General features: G+C 31.2%; 5 protein-coding genes across 10 annotated transcripts; 1 reads left to right on the forward strand and 4 right to left on the reverse strand.

Moving 5' to 3' along the window:
• Positions 1-81: 81 nt before the first annotated feature.
• On the reverse strand, positions 82-1000 carry LOC128387758 (serine/threonine-protein phosphatase PGAM5, mitochondrial-like). The gene has a single exon (XM_053347026.1). The coding sequence runs from the start codon at positions 889-891 to the stop codon at positions 229-231; it is 663 nt and encodes a 220-aa protein (XP_053203001.1). The 5' UTR covers positions 892-1000; the 3' UTR covers positions 82-228.
• LOC128387743 (methylcrotonoyl-CoA carboxylase subunit alpha, mitochondrial-like) lies at positions 944-3633 on the reverse strand. Its single transcript, XM_053347004.1, has 2 exons — positions 3301-3633; positions 944-3186 (listed from the first exon to the last, which is right to left on the reverse strand). The coding sequence occupies exon 2, from the start codon at positions 3161-3163 to the stop codon at positions 1010-1012; it is 2154 nt and encodes a 717-aa protein (XP_053202979.1). The 5' UTR covers positions 3164-3186; positions 3301-3633; the 3' UTR covers positions 944-1009.
• Positions 3634-3879: 246 nt separating this feature from the next.
• On the reverse strand, positions 3880-6040 carry LOC128387755 (serine/threonine-protein phosphatase PGAM5, mitochondrial-like). The gene is made up of 2 exons (XM_053347023.1): positions 5879-6040; positions 3880-5811 (listed from the first exon to the last, which is right to left on the reverse strand). The coding sequence occupies exon 2, from the start codon at positions 5474-5476 to the stop codon at positions 4592-4594; it is 885 nt and encodes a 294-aa protein (XP_053202998.1). The 5' UTR covers positions 5477-5811; positions 5879-6040; the 3' UTR covers positions 3880-4591.
• Positions 6041-6271: 231 nt separating this feature from the next.
• Positions 6272-10580, forward strand: LOC128387745 (probable splicing factor, arginine/serine-rich 7). Of its 6 annotated transcripts, none has more exons than XM_053347009.1 (7): positions 6272-6492; positions 6569-6698; positions 6898-7935; positions 8015-8115; positions 8204-8617; positions 8695-8806; positions 10096-10580. In XM_053347009.1, the coding sequence occupies exons 2-7, from the start codon at positions 6571-6573 to the stop codon at positions 10121-10123; spliced, it is 1821 nt and encodes a 606-aa protein (XP_053202984.1). In that variant the 5' UTR covers positions 6272-6492; positions 6569-6570; the 3' UTR covers positions 10124-10580. The 6 variants fall into 6 exon arrangements, with proteins under 6 accessions (XP_053202984.1, XP_053202985.1, XP_053202981.1 ...); XM_053347010.1 differs by having other exon boundaries at positions 6272-6469; XM_053347007.1 differs by having other exon boundaries at positions 6273-6433.
• Positions 10581-12600: 2020 nt separating this feature from the next.
• LOC128387678 (serum factor response D-like) lies at positions 12601-17582 on the reverse strand. Its single transcript, XM_053346921.1, has 4 exons — positions 17494-17582; positions 17023-17120; positions 13059-13497; positions 12601-12912 (listed from the first exon to the last, which is right to left on the reverse strand). The coding sequence occupies exons 1-4, from the start codon at positions 17580-17582 to the stop codon at positions 12828-12830; spliced, it is 711 nt and encodes a 236-aa protein (XP_053202896.1). The 3' UTR covers positions 12601-12827.
• Between the last annotated feature and the right edge of the window lie 3928 nt (positions 17583-21510).

Raw genomic sequence — 21510 nt, forward strand, 5'->3', positions numbered from 1 at the left:
CTAGTTATTGAATCGTTTATTCAACTTACCTCCAACGTAATCGTGTTAATTGTTAGCAGAGGGATCAGTTAAAACGTTTCTTTTGTGAAACAATTAAAACCTGTGAACAAATTGTTTACCTTTTATAATGATAAATTTGTGTTTTCTTTACCTTCATTTATCATTACCTGTATTTGTAGCATTTACTAATAATATTATTTGCTTCATCTGGTTTGGTAGTTATATTGGTTAGGTGGTTGTGAGTTTGCCTTGGGGAATGAAACCACAATCACCGACAGTATAAACAGTTACTCGACCACTGGGACGAATTGCGATCCAGGTTAAACTACAATTGTGAAGAGAAAACCGTAACCATGCTTCTGGAGGTAATTGTAATGCTCTACAGACAAAATAACGAATGACATTTGCATGGCAAACAAATATCTCGTAACTGTCCACCTTTTGATCGGGTGTTGCACGATAAAAGTATCTACGAAAAGCTGCCTCAATCCTTGGACCATCGGTAAAAGCTCTTACATTGTTTATCTCTTTATTATTTGAAGGTTCTGGTAAGATGGGTAATCCTTCACGAAGTAGATCACTACTAGAAACAGGTACATCAGGTAATTCTTTACAAATTATTTGAGCTGTTTGTTTGGCCCGGGTCATTGTTGATTGAACAATTTGTGAATAGGGAAGATTTAATTCCTTTAATCTTTGAGCAGCAAGGTAGGCCTGTTGTCGACCAAGTTCAGTTAATGATCTTTCCTCGTCAGTTTTACCATTTAATGTATACTGACCATGTCGGATAAATAATAAATGTCGACTTGCTGTTACTTTGGCTTTTTGTAGTTTCTCTTGTGATGATTGTTTATCATCTTCGGCACGAAATTTACCTTCCAATGTTTTCATAAGGGTATCAGATTGTCTAAGATCACCATTTTTAAATCACCAAAAATATAAATTGATAGAAATTAATTAATGAAAAGTTCATTTGGGTAGAATAGTTTTTCACAATTAATCAACCTCATCATTGATTATCGTCTAGATTCACCAATTTAACTAATCGTGAACCTTTTTGAACATTTTCACCCGCTTTGAACATGATCCTTTCCACTTTCGATTTGACCTTTGCTTTAATTATATATTCCATTTTCATAGCCATCATAACGACCAACGGTGTTCCCGTTTCGACTGTATCACCTTTGGAGACCAAAATTTTCTCGATAACACCGGGCATTGGAGCGACAACACCAGCAGCTCCATCGGAAGATTCAGTTGATCCGGTTGACCGATAATGAGGTTTGGTTTCCAGCTCGAAATTGTAACCACCTTTATCCGAAGTGAACAAGGCAACCTGACTTGAAGATGATTTAAGAAATTTGTAATTCTGAGTTAATCCATCTTCATTGACCCTTAATGAGTTGGTCAATGAATCGTAATTAGCCTCAAGTGTAACAAAAGGTGATCCATTAAGTGAAACTGAGTATTCATTTGGTCCATGTTGCTTGACCACAGCAGAGTATTTTTCATCATTGTAAAGGAGAGTGAATGTTTTTTGTGAGGTCATCGTTTGGTGTAACCTGAAGGCATCGGTCACCAGTGGACTGAACACATTGGTGGGTAAAGATGAAATCGACGATGATGCAGCTGATGAAGCAAATACACCGATGGCGGTGATGTTAATCAACTTTGAAGGTAATTCGGTTTTAGTAAACAAAGTTGACTCTTGTTCTTTGATGAAATCGGTGTGAACTCGACCAGCAGCAAATTCTGGATGTGATGCTAAACGATGAAGGAAATTGATGTTTGTTTTCAAACCCGATAAATTGAATTTACTTAACGATGAACGAAGTTTCATTAAAGCTGAATTTCGATCTGGAGCCCAAACAACAAGTTTTGCGATCATTGGATCATAATGAACGGAAACTTCATCACCACTTCGAACTCCCATTTCAATTCTTACATTTTCTTCATGTTCAGGTAACTTAATTTGCCCCAGTTTACCTGCTCCGGGCATAAAATTATTCTCAGGATCTTCAGCGTAAATTCTGGCCTCCATTGAATGTCCATGAAGTTTAATCTCTTCTTGATATTTGGGTAAAGTCTCACCACGAGCTACTCGTATTTGCCATTCAACCAGATCCACTCGAGTTATCATCTCAGTAACCGGATGTTCAACTTGAATTCGAGTGTTCATTTCCATGAAATAAAATTTACCATCTTTAGGATCGTAAATAAATTCAACAGTTCCAGCACCAACATAGTTAACCGCTTGAGCAGCTCGAACAGCGGCTTTACCCAATTCTGATCGAGTTTCATCGTCAATTCCTGGTCCTGGTGCCTCTTCAATAATCTTCTGGTGTCTTCGTTGGACTGAACAATCTCTCTCAAACAGGTAAACACAGTCACCATGTTGATCGGCAAATACCTGTACCTCAACATGACGAGGATTAGCAACATACTTTTCAATTAGAACCGATTGATCACCAAAAGATTTAAGTGATTCTCGTCTCGCTGATTCAAGTTGAGTTATAAAATCCTCTTTAGCTAAACAGATTCTCATTCCTTTACCACCACCTCCTTTAATTGCTTTTATCATTATGGGGAAACCAATTTTCTCAGCCTCTGATAGTAATAATTGATCACTTTGATCTTCCCCATGGTAACCAGGAATTACCGGTACTCCAGCATGAGACATAATATGTTTGGCAATTGATTTAATTCCCATATCACGTATGGCTGATGCCGGTGGACCAATGAATATAAGTCCAGATGAATTAACCATATCAGCAAATTCAGGATTCTCAGAGAGAAAACCATAACCAGGATGAATTGCCTGAGCTCCGCATCTTTTAGCTGCTTCAATCAGTTTAACTTTATTAAGATAACTACCAGCTGATGGTGAATCTCCCAAGTTAATTGCTTCATCAGCCAAGTAAACATGCATCGAATCTCTATCCATGTTAGAGTAAACTGCAGTTGTTAATAGTCCCATTCGTTTAGCTGTTCTTGCAATCCTACAGCTGATTTCACCTCGATTAGCGATCAGAATTTTTGATAATTCGGCTTGATGAACTGCTCGTTGAACATTAGTTGGATAATTTCTTGTAAAACTGTTGAGACGATTAGTAGATCGGAGGAAATTGGAACCATTCATGATGATGAAACTTGGAAGAGGCATATTGTTGACTGATTTATATTAATCTTGGAGATGAAAATATATGGGATTGAGGTGTAATTCAACAATAGAGGAAGTAAATTAAATCAACAATAATCAGGTTAGAAAAATGAAAAGAAAAGATTGAGAAACAAATTTACCGGTAGAAACACTTTGAGTTGAAAATGGTGAAGATAAAGTAAAGAATCAATCCAATTGTTGTGAACAATTTAATCAAGAGAATAGTCCAGAGGACAATCAACAAGCCAATCACCTAAATCACTTTAATTGTGTACAATTAATTAACAAAGAAAAATCGAGAGAGACAATTACAATTGCGAATGAAAAAAAAGGAAATCAAATAAAATTAGAAAAAGAAAACATCTGACATCGAACATCGATTATTGATCTTCGATATATCGAAAAGAATCATATGTTGACCTTCCGTTTGTCTTTTCTTTTCATCAAGAAGATGATGTTGGCTCTCGATATTCAAACAATTGACTGAAGATTATATCAATCTACCACCGAATAGATTTGACTGGCTGACAGATAGAATCGTTTTCTGTTGATTCGTTTTAATTGTTCAAATCATTTTGGTTCATCAACCGTGTGGATTTAACATAATGTAACTAAAAAGATTTGATTTAACCTTGTTCGGTGTTTTAATCTCTCTGATGGGAGAGACAATAACATTTCAACATTTTCTAGAAATAAAATGGTGTTTACCTTCATGAGGACTAGTTATTGAATCGTTTATTCAACTTACCTCCAACGTAATCGTGTTAATTGTTAGCAGAGGGATCAGTTAAAACGTTTCTTTTGAAACAATTAAAACCTGTGAACAAATTGTTTACCTTTTATAATGATAAATTTGTGTTTTCTTTACCTTCATAAATTCAAATCTAAATGTTTACATGAAGAGGAGAAAAATTATTTAGTTAACAAGACTAAGGAGAGAGAAATTGGGAAAAATATCAATCAAGCAAAAAGGAAACAATTTGACAAATTTTGACATCATTTTTTTTTGGAGAAGAAAATTTAGAATCAATTTGCTTGAGCTAATCTAGAATATTGTTGATTCTCTAAGAAGAAGAAAAGAAAATTATATCACAAAGAATCATGGAATTATTAGTTGGCTTTGATAATAGAGAAACGAATAAATCAAATGAAGATTAGAGTTGAGATGATTAACCAAAATGATGAAGGCGATGAATTTTTCGTGAGAATTTTTTGATTGGTGTTTATGTTGTATATATGTGTGTGAGAGAGAGAGAGACAGACAGAGAAAGAGTTGAGAACCAACAGAGTCTATAATACAAAAGATAAATTTGTTTCGTGTATTTATATCAGCAATCATCATTTTCTTTAATTGGATGACTTTTGCAGGTATATATTTGTAGCATTTACTAATAATATTATTTGCTTCATCTGGTTTGGTAGTTATATTGGTTAGGTGGTTGTGAGTTTGCCTTGGGGAATGAAACCACAATCACCGACAGTATAAACAGTTACTCGACCACTGGGACGAATTGCGATCCAGGTTAAACTACAATTGTGAAGAGAAAACCGTAACCATGCTTCTGGAGGTAATTGTAATGCTCTACAGACAAAATAACGAATGACATTTGCATGGCAAACAAATATCTCGTAACTGTCCACCTTTTGATCGGGTGTTGCACGATAAAAGTATCTACGAAAAGCTGCCTCAATCCTTGGACCATCGGTAAAAGCTCTTACATTGTTTATCTCTTTATTATTTGAAGGTTCTGGTAAGATGGGTAATCCTTCACGAAGTAGATCACTACTAGAAACAGGTACATCAGGTAATTCTTTACAAATTATTTGAGCTGTTTGTTTGGCCCGGGTCATTGTTGATTGAACAATTTGTGAATAGGGAAGATTTAATTCCTTTAATCTTTGAGCAGCAAGGTAGGCCTGTTGTCGACCAAGTTCAGTTAATGATCTTTCCTCGTCAGTTTTACCATTTAATGTATACTGACCATGTCGGATAAATAATAAATGTCGACTTGCTGTTACTTTGGCTTTTTGTAGTTTCTCTTGTGATGATTGTTTATCATCTTCGGCACGAAATTTACCTTCCAATGTTTTCATAAGGGTATCAGATTGTCTACGATCCCAATTAAAGTCCCATTTATGAGTAACTGGTGGCTCATAGAAATATCTTGGATTGTTAATATAATGATCATAAAATGCTGATGCTTTGATGAAAGCTTTGTCTTCACTGCCTCCCATAATCGCCCAAACAGCGGCTCCAGCACCAGCTAGACCAATTCCAAGAAGTAATTTCCTTGATCCTTTGAGTAATGAGCTCATCTTAATTTATCCTGTAACCGGAGAGAATCAAACAATCTCAAAAAAAGGATCACCAGAGAAAGAAAGAGAGAGAGAGAGAAACAAAAACAGACACACTTTCCAATCAGTAATTAGTACACCAAATTACTGATGAAAATAAATAGTCAATAACTCCAAACTAAAAGTCAATCAGAATAGGGTGATTGATAATGAAGAAGAAGAGAAAAATAGTTAAGAAATTAACAAGGTTGATCAATTCTTTTGCTTGTTAACTTTCAAGGGTATTTTGATGGTCACATGGTAACAACATTCTAAGAAAAAGAGAGTCTCAAATAGATGAACATAAATGGATGAATCTGTGCGAATAAAGAAAAAAAGAGAAATTAGTCAAACTAAAACAATCGAAATCAACTAATAACCTACCTTTAAATCAAATTTATCGTTGAGGATATTTAATTAGATCACTGAGATTAATTAAAAAGTGAGGAAACATTTTAACGAAAAAAAAATCAAAAAAGTCAAGACAAAAAGTAAACAGAAAAAGGGAACGTTGACTAATTTACAAAATTCCAACCAAATGAATTCCAAGATAACTCAGAAGAAGAAGAAGAATATTAATCAGTTAATCACAGTTAAATCGACCAAATTTTGTCAAATTTTCAAGTGGAATTAAATTGTAACATTTAATTGATCAATTAATTGATCGATTTAATTAAATTCTATTCATTTGAAAAGAGAATTTTTCTTCTTGGTTCTCAGCGCCATCTATACTTCATAAAAGAATAGAAAATATTTATCCGGTTTTGTTTCGGTTTCCCTTTGTGAGGACGCATGTTGATTGGATTGTTAAATTGTTTTGTTAATGATTAACAATTTGTTTTCATTTACCTTTTTATTTATTCTATAATTAATTAAAGTAGTAAATCTTCAATTATGGTTTACTCTTGATTAACTCGTAACAATTAGTTTTAAAACATTGTGAGTGATTCATCTTAATATTTATATTTAGAGTTTGTGAGTTTGAAGAAGACATTTGAGTTGAGTGATTTTTTCTGTTTTTTTGTTATTTTATTATTTTTCTCTCTCTATCTAAATATTTTATATATATATTAGATATGACAATGGGCTCGGAAACTTGTGTTATCCAAATTACCAATATTGCTCCAAGTGTTACACTGGAACAAATGACCACACTTTTTGGTTACATTGGTCAAATTAAGGAGGTTCAAGTTTATCCGAAAAAGTAAGTTAACCACAATTTATTTCACTTTTCAATCTTTATCTTTGGTATAACCGGTCAAATTTTGGTTAAACCTTATTCTTTTGGTTGGTGGCGGTTCCAATCACTTTATATCTGTATAAGTAGTTTGTCTACTTGAATATTTACCCTTGACCTGTAAATTGTTAATCAATCTGACTTTTGTTCTTTTCTTTTCTTCCAGTGATCTATCAAGTAACCAAGGATCTAAAGTGTGTTACATTAAGTATTGCGAGCCTTGGTGTACTGGGGTTGCTCAACATTTGACCAATACCGTTTTCATTGATCGTGCGCTTATTGTCTTGCCGGTTACAGATAATAAAATACCAGATGAGACTACAGCTCTTAGTTTAACATCAAATGCCGGTCTTGGAGGTTCAAATTCGGGTATTGTTAGTCAAGTTGTTCTTGGAGTAAAAGGAGAACAAATTATTACCACAATTGATCCTCGATTGACTGCTCTTGGTCTTCCTCAATATCCACCCTTACCAGCCAATATGGATCCATCTAAAATAGAAGAGATCAGGAGAACTGTTTATGTTGGTAATCTTGATTCAACCATAACTGCTGAGCAACTGTTAAACTTTTTCAATCGCCTTGGAGAGGTTAAATATGTTCGTATGGCGGGTGATGAGGCACAACCAACAAGGTTTGCTTTTGTTGAATTTACTGAACAATCTTCAGTGGCCAATGCTTTACAGTATAATGGTGTTATTCTTGGAGGTAGAGCTTTAAAGATAAACCATTCAAACAATGCCATAGTTAAACCTCAAGCTAAAAGTAATGAAGCTGCTCAGAAGGAAATTGAGGAAGCTATGAAAAGGGTAAGGGAAGCTCAATCATTGATCTCAGCCGCGATTGAGCCAACTTACAATGTTAAACTTGAGAAGATGGAAGTAGACGAGAATAAACCTGAAATGAAAGAAAAATCTCGATCACGGTCACGTTCTAAATCTAAAACTCGTGATAGAAGTAGATCTCGATCAAGAGTACGAAGATCTCGTAGTCGAACTCGAAGGTCCAGATCTAGGGAAAGATCTCGACGCTCTTGGCGATCAAGGTCAAGAGAGAAGAAACGTTCTCGATCTAGGGAAAGAAGACATTCAAGAACCAGGGATATGAAATCGAGATCAAGATCAAGGGAAAGGAGACATCGACGTCGAGGAGTCGACCGAGAAAGATCTCGAAGGAAAAGCAGAGAACGTGATTCATTTTATACGAGGTAAGTTCCCGCTTTTCTTTTTACAGAATTAATGAATTAAGATTATGTTTTGATTCTATTTCTATTTTCCATCTTCTAGGGACAGGGATCGTGAAAGAGATCGAGATAGGGATCGGGACAAAGAAAAAGACCGAGACAAGGAAAGGAAAAGATCCAGTCGAGATAGAGATCGACCAGAAAGTAAGTGCAAACCCGATTGTGTTTAAATATTTTCTTTTAAATTGTAAACATTTTCTAACTTATCAACTTTCTTAAATTTTCTCCTCAGAATCTAAAGAAAAAGATCGTGACAGAAATGGTGAGCGGGAACGTGACCGTGACAGAGACAAAGACCGAGATCGCGACAGAGACCGAGACCGAGATCGGGACCGTGACCGTGAGCGAGATAGAGATCGCGACAGAGATCGAGAGCGAGATAGAGATCGTGATCGTGATCGTGATAAAGAGCGAGACAAAGACAAGGATAAATCACGAAAACGTAGTCGTAGCAGATCTCGAAGTAAATCTAGGAAAGTGATGGTAGTCGACGATTTGGACAAAGAGAAGCGAAAAGAGCGACTTTTAAAAGAAGAAAATCCAATCAGTCCAACTAAATTGATATCACCGGTGAAAGAAAGACACAGTCCACCAGAAAATGATCAATCAAATGAAAACTCTAGAAATTCATATGACAAGGAAGAATGTAAGAAATCAACTTAATCTGTTCCAAAAATGAATCTTTAATAACTCTTTAATCAAACCAATTACTTTACACTTTAGGTCCAAGCCAAGGTGATAGTGAAAGTTCATGTAAAAATTGTGAAAGCTCAGCCAGTGAAGAACAGCCTATGGAAGGACCAGCCTTACCTCCTGAATACACCGGAGTTCAATGGTGATTATTATGGATTAATCAGCGCATTTTGTAAATTACTTACACACTCAAATCACATACACTTCCCACAAAACATATATAAATTACACACCGCCACACACATCTAACACTTTTCTTGGTTCGATCAGAAAACAAGAAATGTTAAAATTTACTCTAACGTAACTTTCTCTTTGTGATCATTAATTTTGATTTTCAATTAATCTAACAAAATACATAAGTGGAAAGAATATACATCCCCATGATCTTAATTAATTTTAAGATCTTTTCTCTTCAAAAGTTACCTTGAATAATTGTCTCTTTTTATTTTCTTTTTTTCTCTCTCTCTCTTTGTGTTTTCCTCTCTTTCTCTCCCTCTCTCTCTCGTATAAATTATAAATCTACAGATAAAAGATTCCAAAATGTTATCGGGAACCCAAACCTTACGAGGGACTTTGAAACGAAGCCTGAATCGAAATGTCTTGTTCAATGTCATCATCTAACTAATTTTACCTCTTTATCAATTTCAAACCTCTAATCATCATCATCATCTTCATCATCATCTTGATAAGTAACAAAAAAACAGAAAGTGAAGAGATTTTCTTACCATCTCTTCAATGTCTTTTCTGTGCCATAAGAATCAAACTAATCCTCTGATTCTGGTGATAATAGTCAAACAAATCAAGATTTATTTTTCTAATTGTTGAAATTTATCTTTTCTCTTTCATCTTTCCCATCCTTTCTCTCTCTCTCTCTCTATAAATTATAAATCTACAGATAAAAGATTCCAAAATGTTATCGGAACCCAAACCTTACGAGGGACTTTGAAACGAAGCCTGAATCGAAATGTCTTGTTCAATGTCATCATCTAACTAATTTTACCTCTTTATCAATTTCAAACCTCTAATCATCATCATCATCTTCATCATCATCTTGATAAGTAACAAAAAAACAGAAAGTGAAGAGATTTTCTTACCATCTCTTCAATGTCTTTTCTGTGCCATAAGAATCAAACTAATCCTCTGATTCTGGTGATAATAGTCAAACAAATCAAGATTTATTTTTCTAATTGTTGAAATTTATCTTTTCTCTTTCATCTTTCCCATCCTTTCTCTCTCTCTCTCTCTCTCTCTCTCTCTCTCTCTCTCTCTCTCTTTCTTTCTTCTCTTTCTTTTTCCCACCAATTGATCATCTCAGATTCTCAGGAATCTTTAAAAGCTCTAATATTTTTCTCTTTTTTTTCTCTTTTTTCTTAATTTTTCTCTTTTTTTCTTCTTCCATATCATCTCTTCTGATCAACTGTCTCATTTCAGGGAAGACTCAAAATTAATTGTTATCTGAGAGAGAAGAAAAAAAAGTTGGACAATTTTCGGTTTCTGGGTCAAAGGCTCATCTATTTCTCTCTCTCTCTTTATTGTTTCTCTATGTTGTCACATCTCAATTGAATCTCTCGGCCTCTAAATCTGATTCCCTCTTCTCTTAACACACACTCATGGATTTACCACCAATTTGGTAATGGATTAACCTTTTACTTTCACGATGATTTTGAGGGAAGAGAAAACTTACCTTTACATAATTATCATGGATAAAGAGAGAGAATAATAGAGAAACAGAATGAAAAGTGAAAAGTGAAAGTTAACTTTCATGGCTAACTCATTATTAGTATTTCAATGCTTATATTTTTCTTTTATTGAATACAAATGAAATGTTATCCAAAGAAACCTTATTGAAATTCATGATGAATTTTTTTCATAAAGAAAAGCACCAAAAATTACCTTTGATCAACAAAAAAAAATTCTATCATGTAAGTTGATTATCCTTTCGGTCAACAACAACAATTTTCAATTTATTATTTTAAACTGAATTCTCACCTTGGGTTATCATGGGCACGAACTTAATTTGTATTACAATTTGAAGAGGAAAATTGAACAATATTCATTGAGTTATATGGATATGATGCCACACCAAGAAGATGATGAAAACAATAATGATACGTTATGGAAACGAGAGATGCTAAAAAGATGATGATAACAATGAAAGTTATCATAATGATAACAATATGCTTACTCACCGAGAAAAAGTTACAATAATTTAATAAGGTTCGTCTATGATTATCTTATCATGAGTATTTCAATTTAACTTGAAATTCTCCATAGAATTTATAATTTATTATTCTCTTTCCACCCACTTTCTTATATTTATCTTCCCTTTAACTTTAGTGACTTTCGGTTGAAATTCAATCGTCAAGATGAATTTGTGTCATGTAATATTCAACTTTCGAGTTGACAAATAATGTCGTTGGCCTTTTTAGTTTGGATACTTTTTGTTTTCTCGAAAATCATTGAATGATGAACTTAATTGACGAACATTTTTATTCATCAATAATCGAGAGACTAACACGTAACATGATCTACGAGTTTCGATGTTTCGATTTGAGTATTTCCTGTTATTATTTTCGCATTGCGATTATCCGTTCCCGAGAAGTTCAGTCTTTTTTTTCCCGCATTTTAGTTGAACAATTTAAACGACAAGTTAATTTGTTTTTTCAAAAATTCTTTTTGCAACAATTAGACTTTCATTTTAACAAATTATTTATCATTAGAACAATTAATTGATTCATTTCTTGCTTAGTGATTAGAGAGTTAATTTTGTTTTTGTTTAACAAGACGAATAACAATTTAAGTTTATCAACTGGTTAATTCTAATATACTTGATTTCAATCTAATTTTGTTATCACTTGAAGTGTGATTCGATTGACTCAATTATTTAATTTCTCTTGATTATTGTCATGATTTTATGATTAAGATAATTATATATATGATTCTGATAAAATGTTACAAGGAAAATGAACAAAATCATTTAAATTTAAGTAACAATAATATTAGAATAGAAAAACTCGAACATAGAATTTGAAAACTCGATTAAAGAGGATGAAGATAACGGGATAAGATTAAAAATATAATAGAATTGATGAGGAAAGATGATGAAGGAAGAAGAAGAAGAAGAGAAGATGAGATGAGATGAGAATGAACTTTCAAGGAATAAGAATGAAAGATTACAGGAAATGAAACTTTTCTCTATGAGATTTAGAAGATCAGACTTTTCGAAGAAGAAGAAAAAACTTTTTCTTCGAATTGTTATTGTTTCGTCAGATTAGAACTTTGGATAATCTCTTATAATGAATGTTAATGAGAAAATGTGATCGAAATTGAATCAAAAGTAATAGTTAATTAAAAGTCAAGAGCATGATGATGATGATGATGATGTTGGGTGAATGAATTAGACTGTTAATCAATGACAATTGAAACGCAATTAAATGTTAAGGGTAATAAAAAGTTTCAATGATAATTGTCAATACGATTAGATTATCACAGGGAAAGCGAGTGAGAGAAAGTTACAATTAAGAATTGGGCTTGAAAGGTAATGGCTCATATGAGGAAATAATTAGTAAATAAATAGATTGATTAATAATCAAGGAAATTGAATCAACTGTTTTTTTACGAGTTAAATTAAAACGATTGGATTATCAATGTTAATTGTTGTTAAAAAGGATCAGATCAAATCAAAAGGACGGTGTTTGGTCAGTTTGACATTTGATTGTGTTCATAATTATCATTAAAACATTATCATAATTAAGATTTTTTATAATATTTTGATTGTTCATTTGAAAGGGGGAAAAAAGTTAATTGTTTACTAATAATTAAGGTTGCGGTTAATTTCAATTCATTTAGAGTAAATCTCGTTGATTGCTTTTAGTTTTTATCTCACTCACACACTCATTCACTTGATGATTTAAAGTGGAACCGGATTAAGATTGATTATCTCTCTCTTAATTTTTTTTAATCTCTTTTTTTTGATTGTTGATTTTTTTTTTGATAGTTCACATAAAAGTCATCAGTCAGTTTGTCTTGGTAATTTAAATTAGATCATATTACGATTGAGATTGTTGCTTGATTGTATTGATGTTTAATGATGATGAGGATGATGATGACGATGAATAACAATTTGCTGATTTTGGTGATTATAATTAAATGATTATGATGATTTAACCAAATCGCATAATTACATGATCAGTTTCAGGTCGTCCTTTTTTAGCTTGTTGGTAAGGTAGTGACCGTTGGGCAAGATTTCTTGATGATGATGATAATGATGATGATAAAGATAGAAAAGGGGAAAAAGATGAATATAAACTAAATTAAATTGGCTATCAAATTGTACTCTTGATAAACAATTAACTGTTCAATTAATTGATTTAAACATAATGGTCAATACATACAGTGGATTTAATGGTGAGGGCTGTCCATAGTATCCAATGGGCAGGTAAGATGTATTTATATCAAATCCATTGTTGTTACTATTAAGATTATCGATATTATTATCATTAATATTATTATTATTATTATTATTATCATTAATTAATATATTGAAAGGTATTAAAGATGATGATGAGGATGAGGGTGGGTCAAAAAGTCCATAATGATTATAACCGGACCTTTGGTAATCATTGAGAAATGAAATTGGTTTAGAGTCACTGATCATCTCAAATGAGCTACCTGGTGCTGAATTTGATTCCTCCCGTTTACCAAATCTCATTATATTGTGACCTGGAGTCCGTCCGAACCTCAATATATTATGTCCAGCTTGACGTCCGAATCTCATAATATTGTGACTCGTCCTTTTGTCGGTTTCGTCATCGGCAAGAGGCAACAGTGATGCTAAATTGTTAACAATTAGTATTCACATTGAACGAAAAAAAATAAACAATATTATTATTACAATCAAACAACTTTAATGGCTTCAAATTAATCCTTGACAATTAGTATTAAAATCATAATTATCATTAACTTTTCATGCTTAAAGTTAATCAATGAACACTTTTGGTAATTCAATTTATATTAATGTAAATCGTTGATTGTTCAAATCTTCATTGTTAATTAAGACCAGAGGTCAATATTTTCAATGTTTCATGCATTTTCAATCAATCAATTAGAATTGATTAGACCTGTTGATTGTTGATAATTAATTCAAATGAGGACGAGAAAAACGTTGATTAACAATTTAACTTGTAAATCAAAGGCTAGACAATAAACAGTATATTAAATATTAACAATACGAATCACTAACAGTTTACTATTAATTATTTATTCCATTAGTTAATAATTAATTTAGTTATTCAATTGGATTTAAAAATTGATTATATGGTTACAATTGATTGAGTATTTAAACCCTGAGGCAAAAAGTTTTTACTTGGTAATTAAATTCTGATATTTATATCAAAATTAACTTAACAAAGATCTGAATGAACAATTTAACTTGTAAATGAAAATAAAGGTCTAATTGTTGGATAAACTTTGATTATCATTGAATTAAGTTGGTTGAACTGTAATCAAATTGTTAAAATAATTAGCCAACTCAGGCAATTAACTGATTCTTATCAAAACACCAATGACCTTACAATTCATTGACTGTTAATTGTCAATTTGGCTAATCCACTTTACCAATACATGATATTAATCAGTAGCTTAAATTGTTACAATTAATAATAACATTGACCTCTTCCTGTTTCATCAACTAATAATATTATCATTACAGTTAATGGTTAAGCTAATTGGTAGAATTAATCATTGAGACAACAATTACTATTAAAGACAATTGTTATTAATCATTTAGATGATTAATTCTGAGGATATCAAAAGTAATCATCTTGATATCTTTTACCATGATGTAAATTGTGATATTTAACTAGTTAATGTTGACCAATTGACCAGTGTGATTGTAACCATGATAATTAATTATTAATTGAAACAATCAATCAGATTTAGATGCTCTATCATTGTATTCACATAGACTAAGTTATTTCAGTCAATTTATCATCTAAGTTGATTTCCAATAAATAAGATAATAAAAAATAGATCAACAATTAAGTCCCGAAAATAAATCATGATCAATGTTTAAACTTTTCACGAGATTTCATAAAAATAAAAAGGATAATCATTGATAATCAACAAGATCAATTTATCTGATATATTGACGACAATCAGATTATATTGATATTTGATTTTGATTTTCCTTTTTGATAATGATCACCAAAATCATTGGAGTTAATTAAGTTGATAGCAATTAACCCTGATACCGGTGATTGTTATGTTTTTGTTACACTGATCAACAGGATTAACCAAAGATAAATTAATAGTTAAGGTTAAACTAATCCAGTTCAACCAAAGACAATCAAAGTTAATTTAGTAGCCATTTAACAGCGATAATGTTATAATAATCAATTTGTCGAGATTAAGTCTGAAACAATTAGATGTTGTTATTAGCTGGATTAACAATGATTCTGAATAGTTGGTGGGATGAATTTCATGGGTCAGTTTACCCTGATGAAGAAAAATTCTGATGAAACATCAATGGTCAAAAGTTTCATAAGTTTTCACTTGTTTGGTAAATTGAAACCGATCAATTTGAATCAGAACTTTTCAACTTGTATCTTGTGAAATAATATCATTCAATACATTTAGTTTTCTCATTGATACAATGGCGAAAGATACTTATATTATTATCTAACATTAATCCAAGTTCTAAGATTCGAATATTTCTTTTTCCCCTTTTCTATCAACATCTCTTCTTACATCGATAGCTCATCTTTATCCTCGTCTTCCTCTTCCTCTTCCACATCTTCATCTCATGTTCATCATCTTGTTTGGCCTCAATTTCTGTTATTTTTTTTTGCTTTTTCTCTTCTTTTTCTCCCATTGTTCAACTCACCCTAATCTTAATTGAGTTGTTCCAATAATCATGATGATAATAATTGATTAGTATTTGATATCCTGATCTTCATTTCATTAGTCTTTGAACTTTTTCATTTCCAAAGACTTAAAAGGATAAACAATCAGAGACATTATCTCTCATGAGATGTACACACGAGTAGATTATCATCAAGACAATTCTCGAAACAAAAACTAATTCTCATTCTAATTGTAAAGTTGATCTTAAATTACTCGAGACCAATTAAGCAAATGAAAGAGTTGATTTTAAAAGTTTTTTTTCTCGATTCTCCCAATTTGTGAAATCAATAGTTAGTAAATTAAGAGTAAATATAAGCAATCAGCTTGTTCAGTCTTGATTAATCTAATCAACATTATTCAATTCTCATGTTAGTCTATTTCTACCTCTATCCCAATTCTAAATGATTAAACTAATTCTGGTCAGAATTCATTATAATGATTAACTTTTAGTTGATTAAATGTTGTTGGATAACCAAGTGAATTTGTGCTGATCGAGTCTAAAACCAAATATTCATTTGTAAATCTAATCAAATCATAATCCAGTAAATATCCACTACACTCAGATCCATTGAGACTGAAAGAGCTCAAGAATCAGAATCGGAAACGGAAGCCACTTTTATAATAGCCTGTGCTTGGAAATCATATATATATATATACATATATAGGTACTAATGATATTATTTCAAATAACTGAATCATACTCACCATCACCTCTTCCTCTCCATCATCATCCTCATCATCTTCTTTGATCATATTCGGATCAAATCATCAACATCAATTCAATTGTGACTCTCCTCTGTCTGCTCATTTATTACAATTATCATTAGAATCTAACAAATACCCAGAAAAGGAAGAAAAATACTTAATTCTAATCATTTAACTTAATTTTATCCAATGAATTCTGATAAAGAAAATGTTATTAGAACTGTTAAAAGACAGAGAGAAATAAAAGTTTCTCCTCTATTTTTGTCATATTTATATTTCTCTCCAGTAATTTAACTCATATAATGATAATACTACCAAAGACTTTCAGACCAACAAGACACACAATAGGTTTTTAATATGATGAGATGAATGTTAACCAAAAAAAAAGAACCGTTATCATTTTATTATACTATGAATACCTCATGATAATGATGATGAAGATAATATTTTTGTGAAAGAAGAGAAAAATTTTTGTTTCCAAAGTTGAGAATTTTTTTTCTTCTCATCTCTGAACAAAAGGAGTAAAATAAAAAGTTCTAACCAAATGTAAAGATAGTAATTCGATGAATTCAATATACAAACAATAATCATTATTATCATCAAAAACAATAGAGAGAAAAGTTTTTCGAGACAGAAACGAGAGAGAAAAAAAAATTTAAACAGAACCAAGTTCTAATTGTTCAATTGAGAGTATTTAAAGTTAATGATAATGATAATTATTTTATCAAATTAATTTCTAAATTAACTTACCTTGAACAATGATTGAGATAATTGTTATCCAGAAAAGGATCATGCTGCTGGTTGGTAAGTTTGTCAATCGATTTGGCATCATCATGTTAACCAACAAACTAATTGGTTGTTAATTACAATCAATTTTGATAAGATGTATATTTAACTTAAATTATAAGATAAAACAACAATTAAAACAAAAATCCAAGTCAAAATCTAATAGTAATTGAGGAAAACTAGTATATAACTTTAGATAACTGTTGTTTCTGTTGTTGATTAAATGTTGTTACGATGATGATGATTTAGATTAGTGATTTTTTTCCTTCCTATTAGTTGATTGTCGTTGATTAACTTGTTGGTTTTTAACCTGTTCCGTTAACTTTCACCGATACAATAGTGATGATAAATTTTGAGAGACAATTTTGTTCACAATTGAAACTGCGCAATCTTCAGGCTCATTCATCTTCACTGATTCAGACTTTTACTCTGAACTATATGTTTACCTTTTCCCCTTTCATGACGAAAACATGATGATGATGATGATGGTGAGCATGATGAATATCATATTTCCAATCTTTCATTTTATTCTTTTAATTTCTTTTAAATTCTAAAAAGTTTCCTCTCACTTTTAATACTTATTATTATAATCGTTTCTCAGCCATCAGTGATATGATATTTAATGAAAGCGTTTCTATTTTCATTTTCATGATAATTATCATGATAACTGATTAAATCTGTTCAATATTACTATTATTATTATCACTATCATCATCATCATCGATATATAATCATGATGATTGTTATGAAATAAAATTCAAGCCATTGAATAATTGTTAACATCAATCAGAAAATTATCTGTTTCCATTACATTAATTGTCATCAATTGTAAATCATCAATTTTCTTGATTGTTTCTTTTTCAATATGTATTTCCATCTTGTCCCATTTATCACAATAAATTATAACCATTTAAAGCGTAACAATCAACAGCAATAAACAGTTCAAGATTACAATCTGATTGTCTGGTTGTTTGGTCAACAATTTATTAATTGCTATAAATAAATGAAAGTTAATCAAATGAGAAAAGAAAGAAAAATTCTGAAAACATAAAACTGAATCGACACTCAATACTACAGTTGAATTTATCATTACTGTTCATTTATCCATGATGATGATGACCACCAGGTACCAACTCAACTATAAGACTTTATGAATGGTCATCATGTTGAAGAAACTAATTCTGGTCTGAATATTAAGGATAAAGTTATATAATAGTTGTATCACTTGATCATGATAGCTTGAAAGTTATTCATGGAAAAAGACTCGAAACATTTTCTCAACTCATCTTAACTTTATCACCATCATCATCATAATAATAATGATGTTCATCATCATTTGTAATATTTAGTTCAATCAAATTGTACGTGATCATGAATTTTGGGTGAATTCTGAAAGAAGCTATGAAAAAAAAGTTTCGAAAACTTTTTTTCTTCTCCCAGAAAACTTTTCACTTCGTCAACAAGAAATGAAATTCAAGGTACTCATTCAATCACCATGATAATGACGATGAATTGTAACATTTATAATAACAATCGACTTGAAATAAGTGAACCCAATGTATGGTGTTGATTATAATCAACGACCATCTAAAAAAAGGGCTGATTAAATATGATGGTGAAATTGTTATATCGTTGATGAGATGTTGGAGTCACGTAAATTCAATCGACAATTTAGTTTAATTGTAGATGAGAAGAAAACAATTTTCCATCAATGTGTTATCTATTAGAATGAAAATCAATTTTTATCTTCCATTCATTCATCATCAACATGATAATCAACATCATATTCTTGAGTCAATTTGATGGTGAAAACAAAATTATGGTGAAAAATATTTCAACTGAAACTCATTCCCAATTTTCACCCTGAAAGTATAAACTTTGTTTGGAAACTTATTCAATAATCAAAATTATCATTTTCTTTTCTCCATCTCTTGTGTACTCAGATGAGCATGATGATGATGATGATAAACATTATTCAGTCTCATTATCAATGCATCAATTGATTGATCTGTAAAGAGAACAGGAAGAAAGAAAAGGAATAATTTTTAACAATCAAATTCATTTAAATCTCAATATTGATTTTGTTTTCTAACAAGTAACTTAAGTGAATTTTCAATCTCCATGTTTTCATCAATTTCCTATTCAAATTGATCATATAATCGTTAGACTTCTGGGATGTGACAAAAAAAAGAGAATACATTTTATTCATGAAGATGATATTATCTCCATCATGGAACCATGAGAAAACTTTCTAAATTTCATATTCGGCAGAAAGGAAGAGAAAATTCTTATCATCATAATAGTCATCATTTCTTTACCTTATTCCAAAAGTCAGTTCGAGATTGAAAAAAGAAAAGTTTTTTTATTTATCTCGAATTACTTTCAACTGGTCAACCTGTTCCTCAGAATCATCAGGAAAGTTCACAGAACATGATATAAGGTAACAGAGAAAATATTGTAAACTTGATTTTAATATAAATGAGCTTGTTAAATGAAACATCCGAATCAGATCAAGTTCACCAATCATGATGATTTCATTTTTCATGATGTTCTGATTTTGGAGAGAAAAAAGCAACAAGATTGACCATTGAAAGAAAGGGAAAAAGTTCTTGATAGAAATGGACAATTCCCATGATTCAGAAGCTGATCCAGCGACCTGTGGAAGTATTATCATTATCGTCATTTGTCTTCATGATGATGAAAATATTTCATCATGAAAAAAAAGAGCACAGGGGAGACAAGGTGAATACAAAAGACAAAATAATCTCATCATTCATATTCATGGTGAAATATTGATTGGTCAGTTGTCTGAGTCAAAAAATCAAGTCTCTTTAACGTGTAAATATTTAATATACTTGACCATTGATGAAAATGATGATACAGATGACAATATTTACATTCAACTATTCATTTCAATTCTTATTATCATTACTCATCATCTAGACCAGTTTTCCTTGGATGGTCAAGAAAGATACCTCTCAGTTGACCAATCCATCCTCAGGGAGTGTAATTTATTATATCATCAAAGTATAATATCAATAGTTAACAGGGAATAAAATGATAACGGGATTTTTTTTCACTACGTCAACTTAATCGATGGACAACAAAAGATCAGAACAAAAATCTCATTTTATCAAATGAATTTTTTTCTCATCTTCATCACTTATCATTATTGTTACCAAGTGAAGAGAAACAAATAATAGGATTCATAAGAGAGAGAGAGAAAGTTTTTCTCTTCGGTCTTTGGTTTGTTGAGGTCATTTGGTAACGAAATTAAGTCGATTCTGTTCATCTAACTGATTAACTGGAATATGTTTACCTGAATGTTAATACTGTTTCCCTGGGGGGGCAAAGAGATAAGGTGTGGATAAGAAGGATGAAGTGAGAGAGTGGAAAGATTGAATACTGAAAGTGAAAAGGAGAGGAAGGAAGTTGAGAAGAGAGTATTTTTTTTTCTTTATCCTGAATCTTTTCTTCCTCTTTCATGGTGATTCAGTTAAAGAGATTTTCATGATTGTTCATATTCAATTTATGCTCATACTCATTGTCGCCTATCTTATCATTATCATCATTAGTTAGAATATAAAATGAAACTTGATGAGGTGATGTTGGTCATCATCATCATGAGAATGGAAAAGTAAACATTGTGATGAAACTTGAATATTGTTTTGCTCTTTGATTCAATTGATAGTATTTCCTATTAAACTAATCATAAATCACCAACAATTAGAATATGTCATTTTAAAGGTTAATTGGCAGTTTAATGAGTGATTAAAATTATGTTACATGTTATTGTTTGGTAGATAATGTAAATCATTAATTTAAATCTATTGTGATTAAGTTTTCTTTTGTTAAATTACAATTAAATCCTTTTTTATTTGCATGTAAATCACTCAAGATGAAATATTTGAAACAATTGCTTTCGATTACCATAAATACGATATGATTAAATTGTTAAGTATCATTGAATATAATCAAGTTTCATTATCATCAAATTTATTATTATATTTTTTTCAAGTAATTGCTAAATCAACTTATCCCTTGATGTTAATTTAATCAGAAATCTGGTTGATTTAGTGAATGATAAGATACTACAATTAACAAGGGAACAAGATTAATTTAAGTGAATCTAATTTTTTTTCAATCCATTTTAACAATCAAAAATCAACAGGAAAGTCTGAACATCCATGTTGACCTTTAAATGACCATTACTTTTGATCAACATTAATATATGTACACACATGAATGACCATCACAATGGTTTTCATTTCCAATCTTCTGACCTTAGGCAATAAGATGACCACTAGAACTTTTCGATTTCATGAAAGAGATTATAAAGTTATCATTATTATTATTTTTTTTCGGTACCAATATTATTAGGTCACAATCTAAGTAATTCAATAAGTTTTTGAAACTAAATGATGAAAACGATAATCAGGAAGAAGCAAAGGA

This window comes from Panonychus citri, unplaced genomic scaffold, assembly GCF_014898815.1.
Source record: "Panonychus citri isolate SS breed McGregor unplaced genomic scaffold, ASM1489881v1 Contig00092, whole genome shotgun sequence".
Classification (NCBI taxonomy): Eukaryota; Metazoa; Arthropoda; class Arachnida; order Trombidiformes; family Tetranychidae; genus Panonychus; species Panonychus citri.

What these genes read in the sequence shown, in the direction of transcription:
- LOC128387758 (XM_053347026.1), bottom strand. Translation starts at nt 891, where the DNA reads ATGAAAACATTGGAAGGTAAATTTCGTGCCGAAGATGATAAACAATCA.
- LOC128387755 (XM_053347023.1), bottom strand. Translation starts at nt 5,476, where the DNA reads ATGAGCTCATTACTCAAAGGATCAAGGAAATTACTTCTTGGAATTGGT.
- LOC128387743 (XM_053347004.1), bottom strand. Translation starts at nt 3,163, where the DNA reads ATGCCTCTTCCAAGTTTCATCATCATGAATGGTTCCAATTTCCTCCGA.
- LOC128387745 (XM_053347006.1), top strand. Translation starts at nt 6,571, where the DNA reads ATGACAATGGGCTCGGAAACTTGTGTTATCCAAATTACCAATATTGCT. An exon ending in GTTCAAGTTTATCCGAAAAA is followed by an intron (nt 6,699 to 6,897) that starts GTAAGTTAACCA and finishes CTTTTCTTCCAG; the next exon opens with TGATCTATCAAGTAACCAAG. An exon ending in TTCATATGACAAGGAAGAAT is followed by an intron (nt 8,618 to 8,694) that starts GTAAGAAATCAA and finishes TTTACACTTTAG; the next exon opens with GTCCAAGCCAAGGTGATAGT.
- LOC128387678 (XM_053346921.1), bottom strand. Translation starts at nt 17,582, where the DNA reads ATGAAAGATTGGAAATATGATATTCATCATGCTCACCATCATCATCAT. An exon ending in GGGGAAAAGGTAAACATATA is followed by an intron (nt 17,121 to 17,493) that starts GTTCAGAGTAAA and finishes ACAACCAATTAG; the next exon opens with TTTGTTGGTTAACATGATGA. An exon ending in CCCTCACCATTAAATCCACT is followed by an intron (nt 12,913 to 13,058) that starts GTATGTATTGAC and finishes ATCATCATCAAG; the next exon opens with AAATCTTGCCCAACGGTCAC.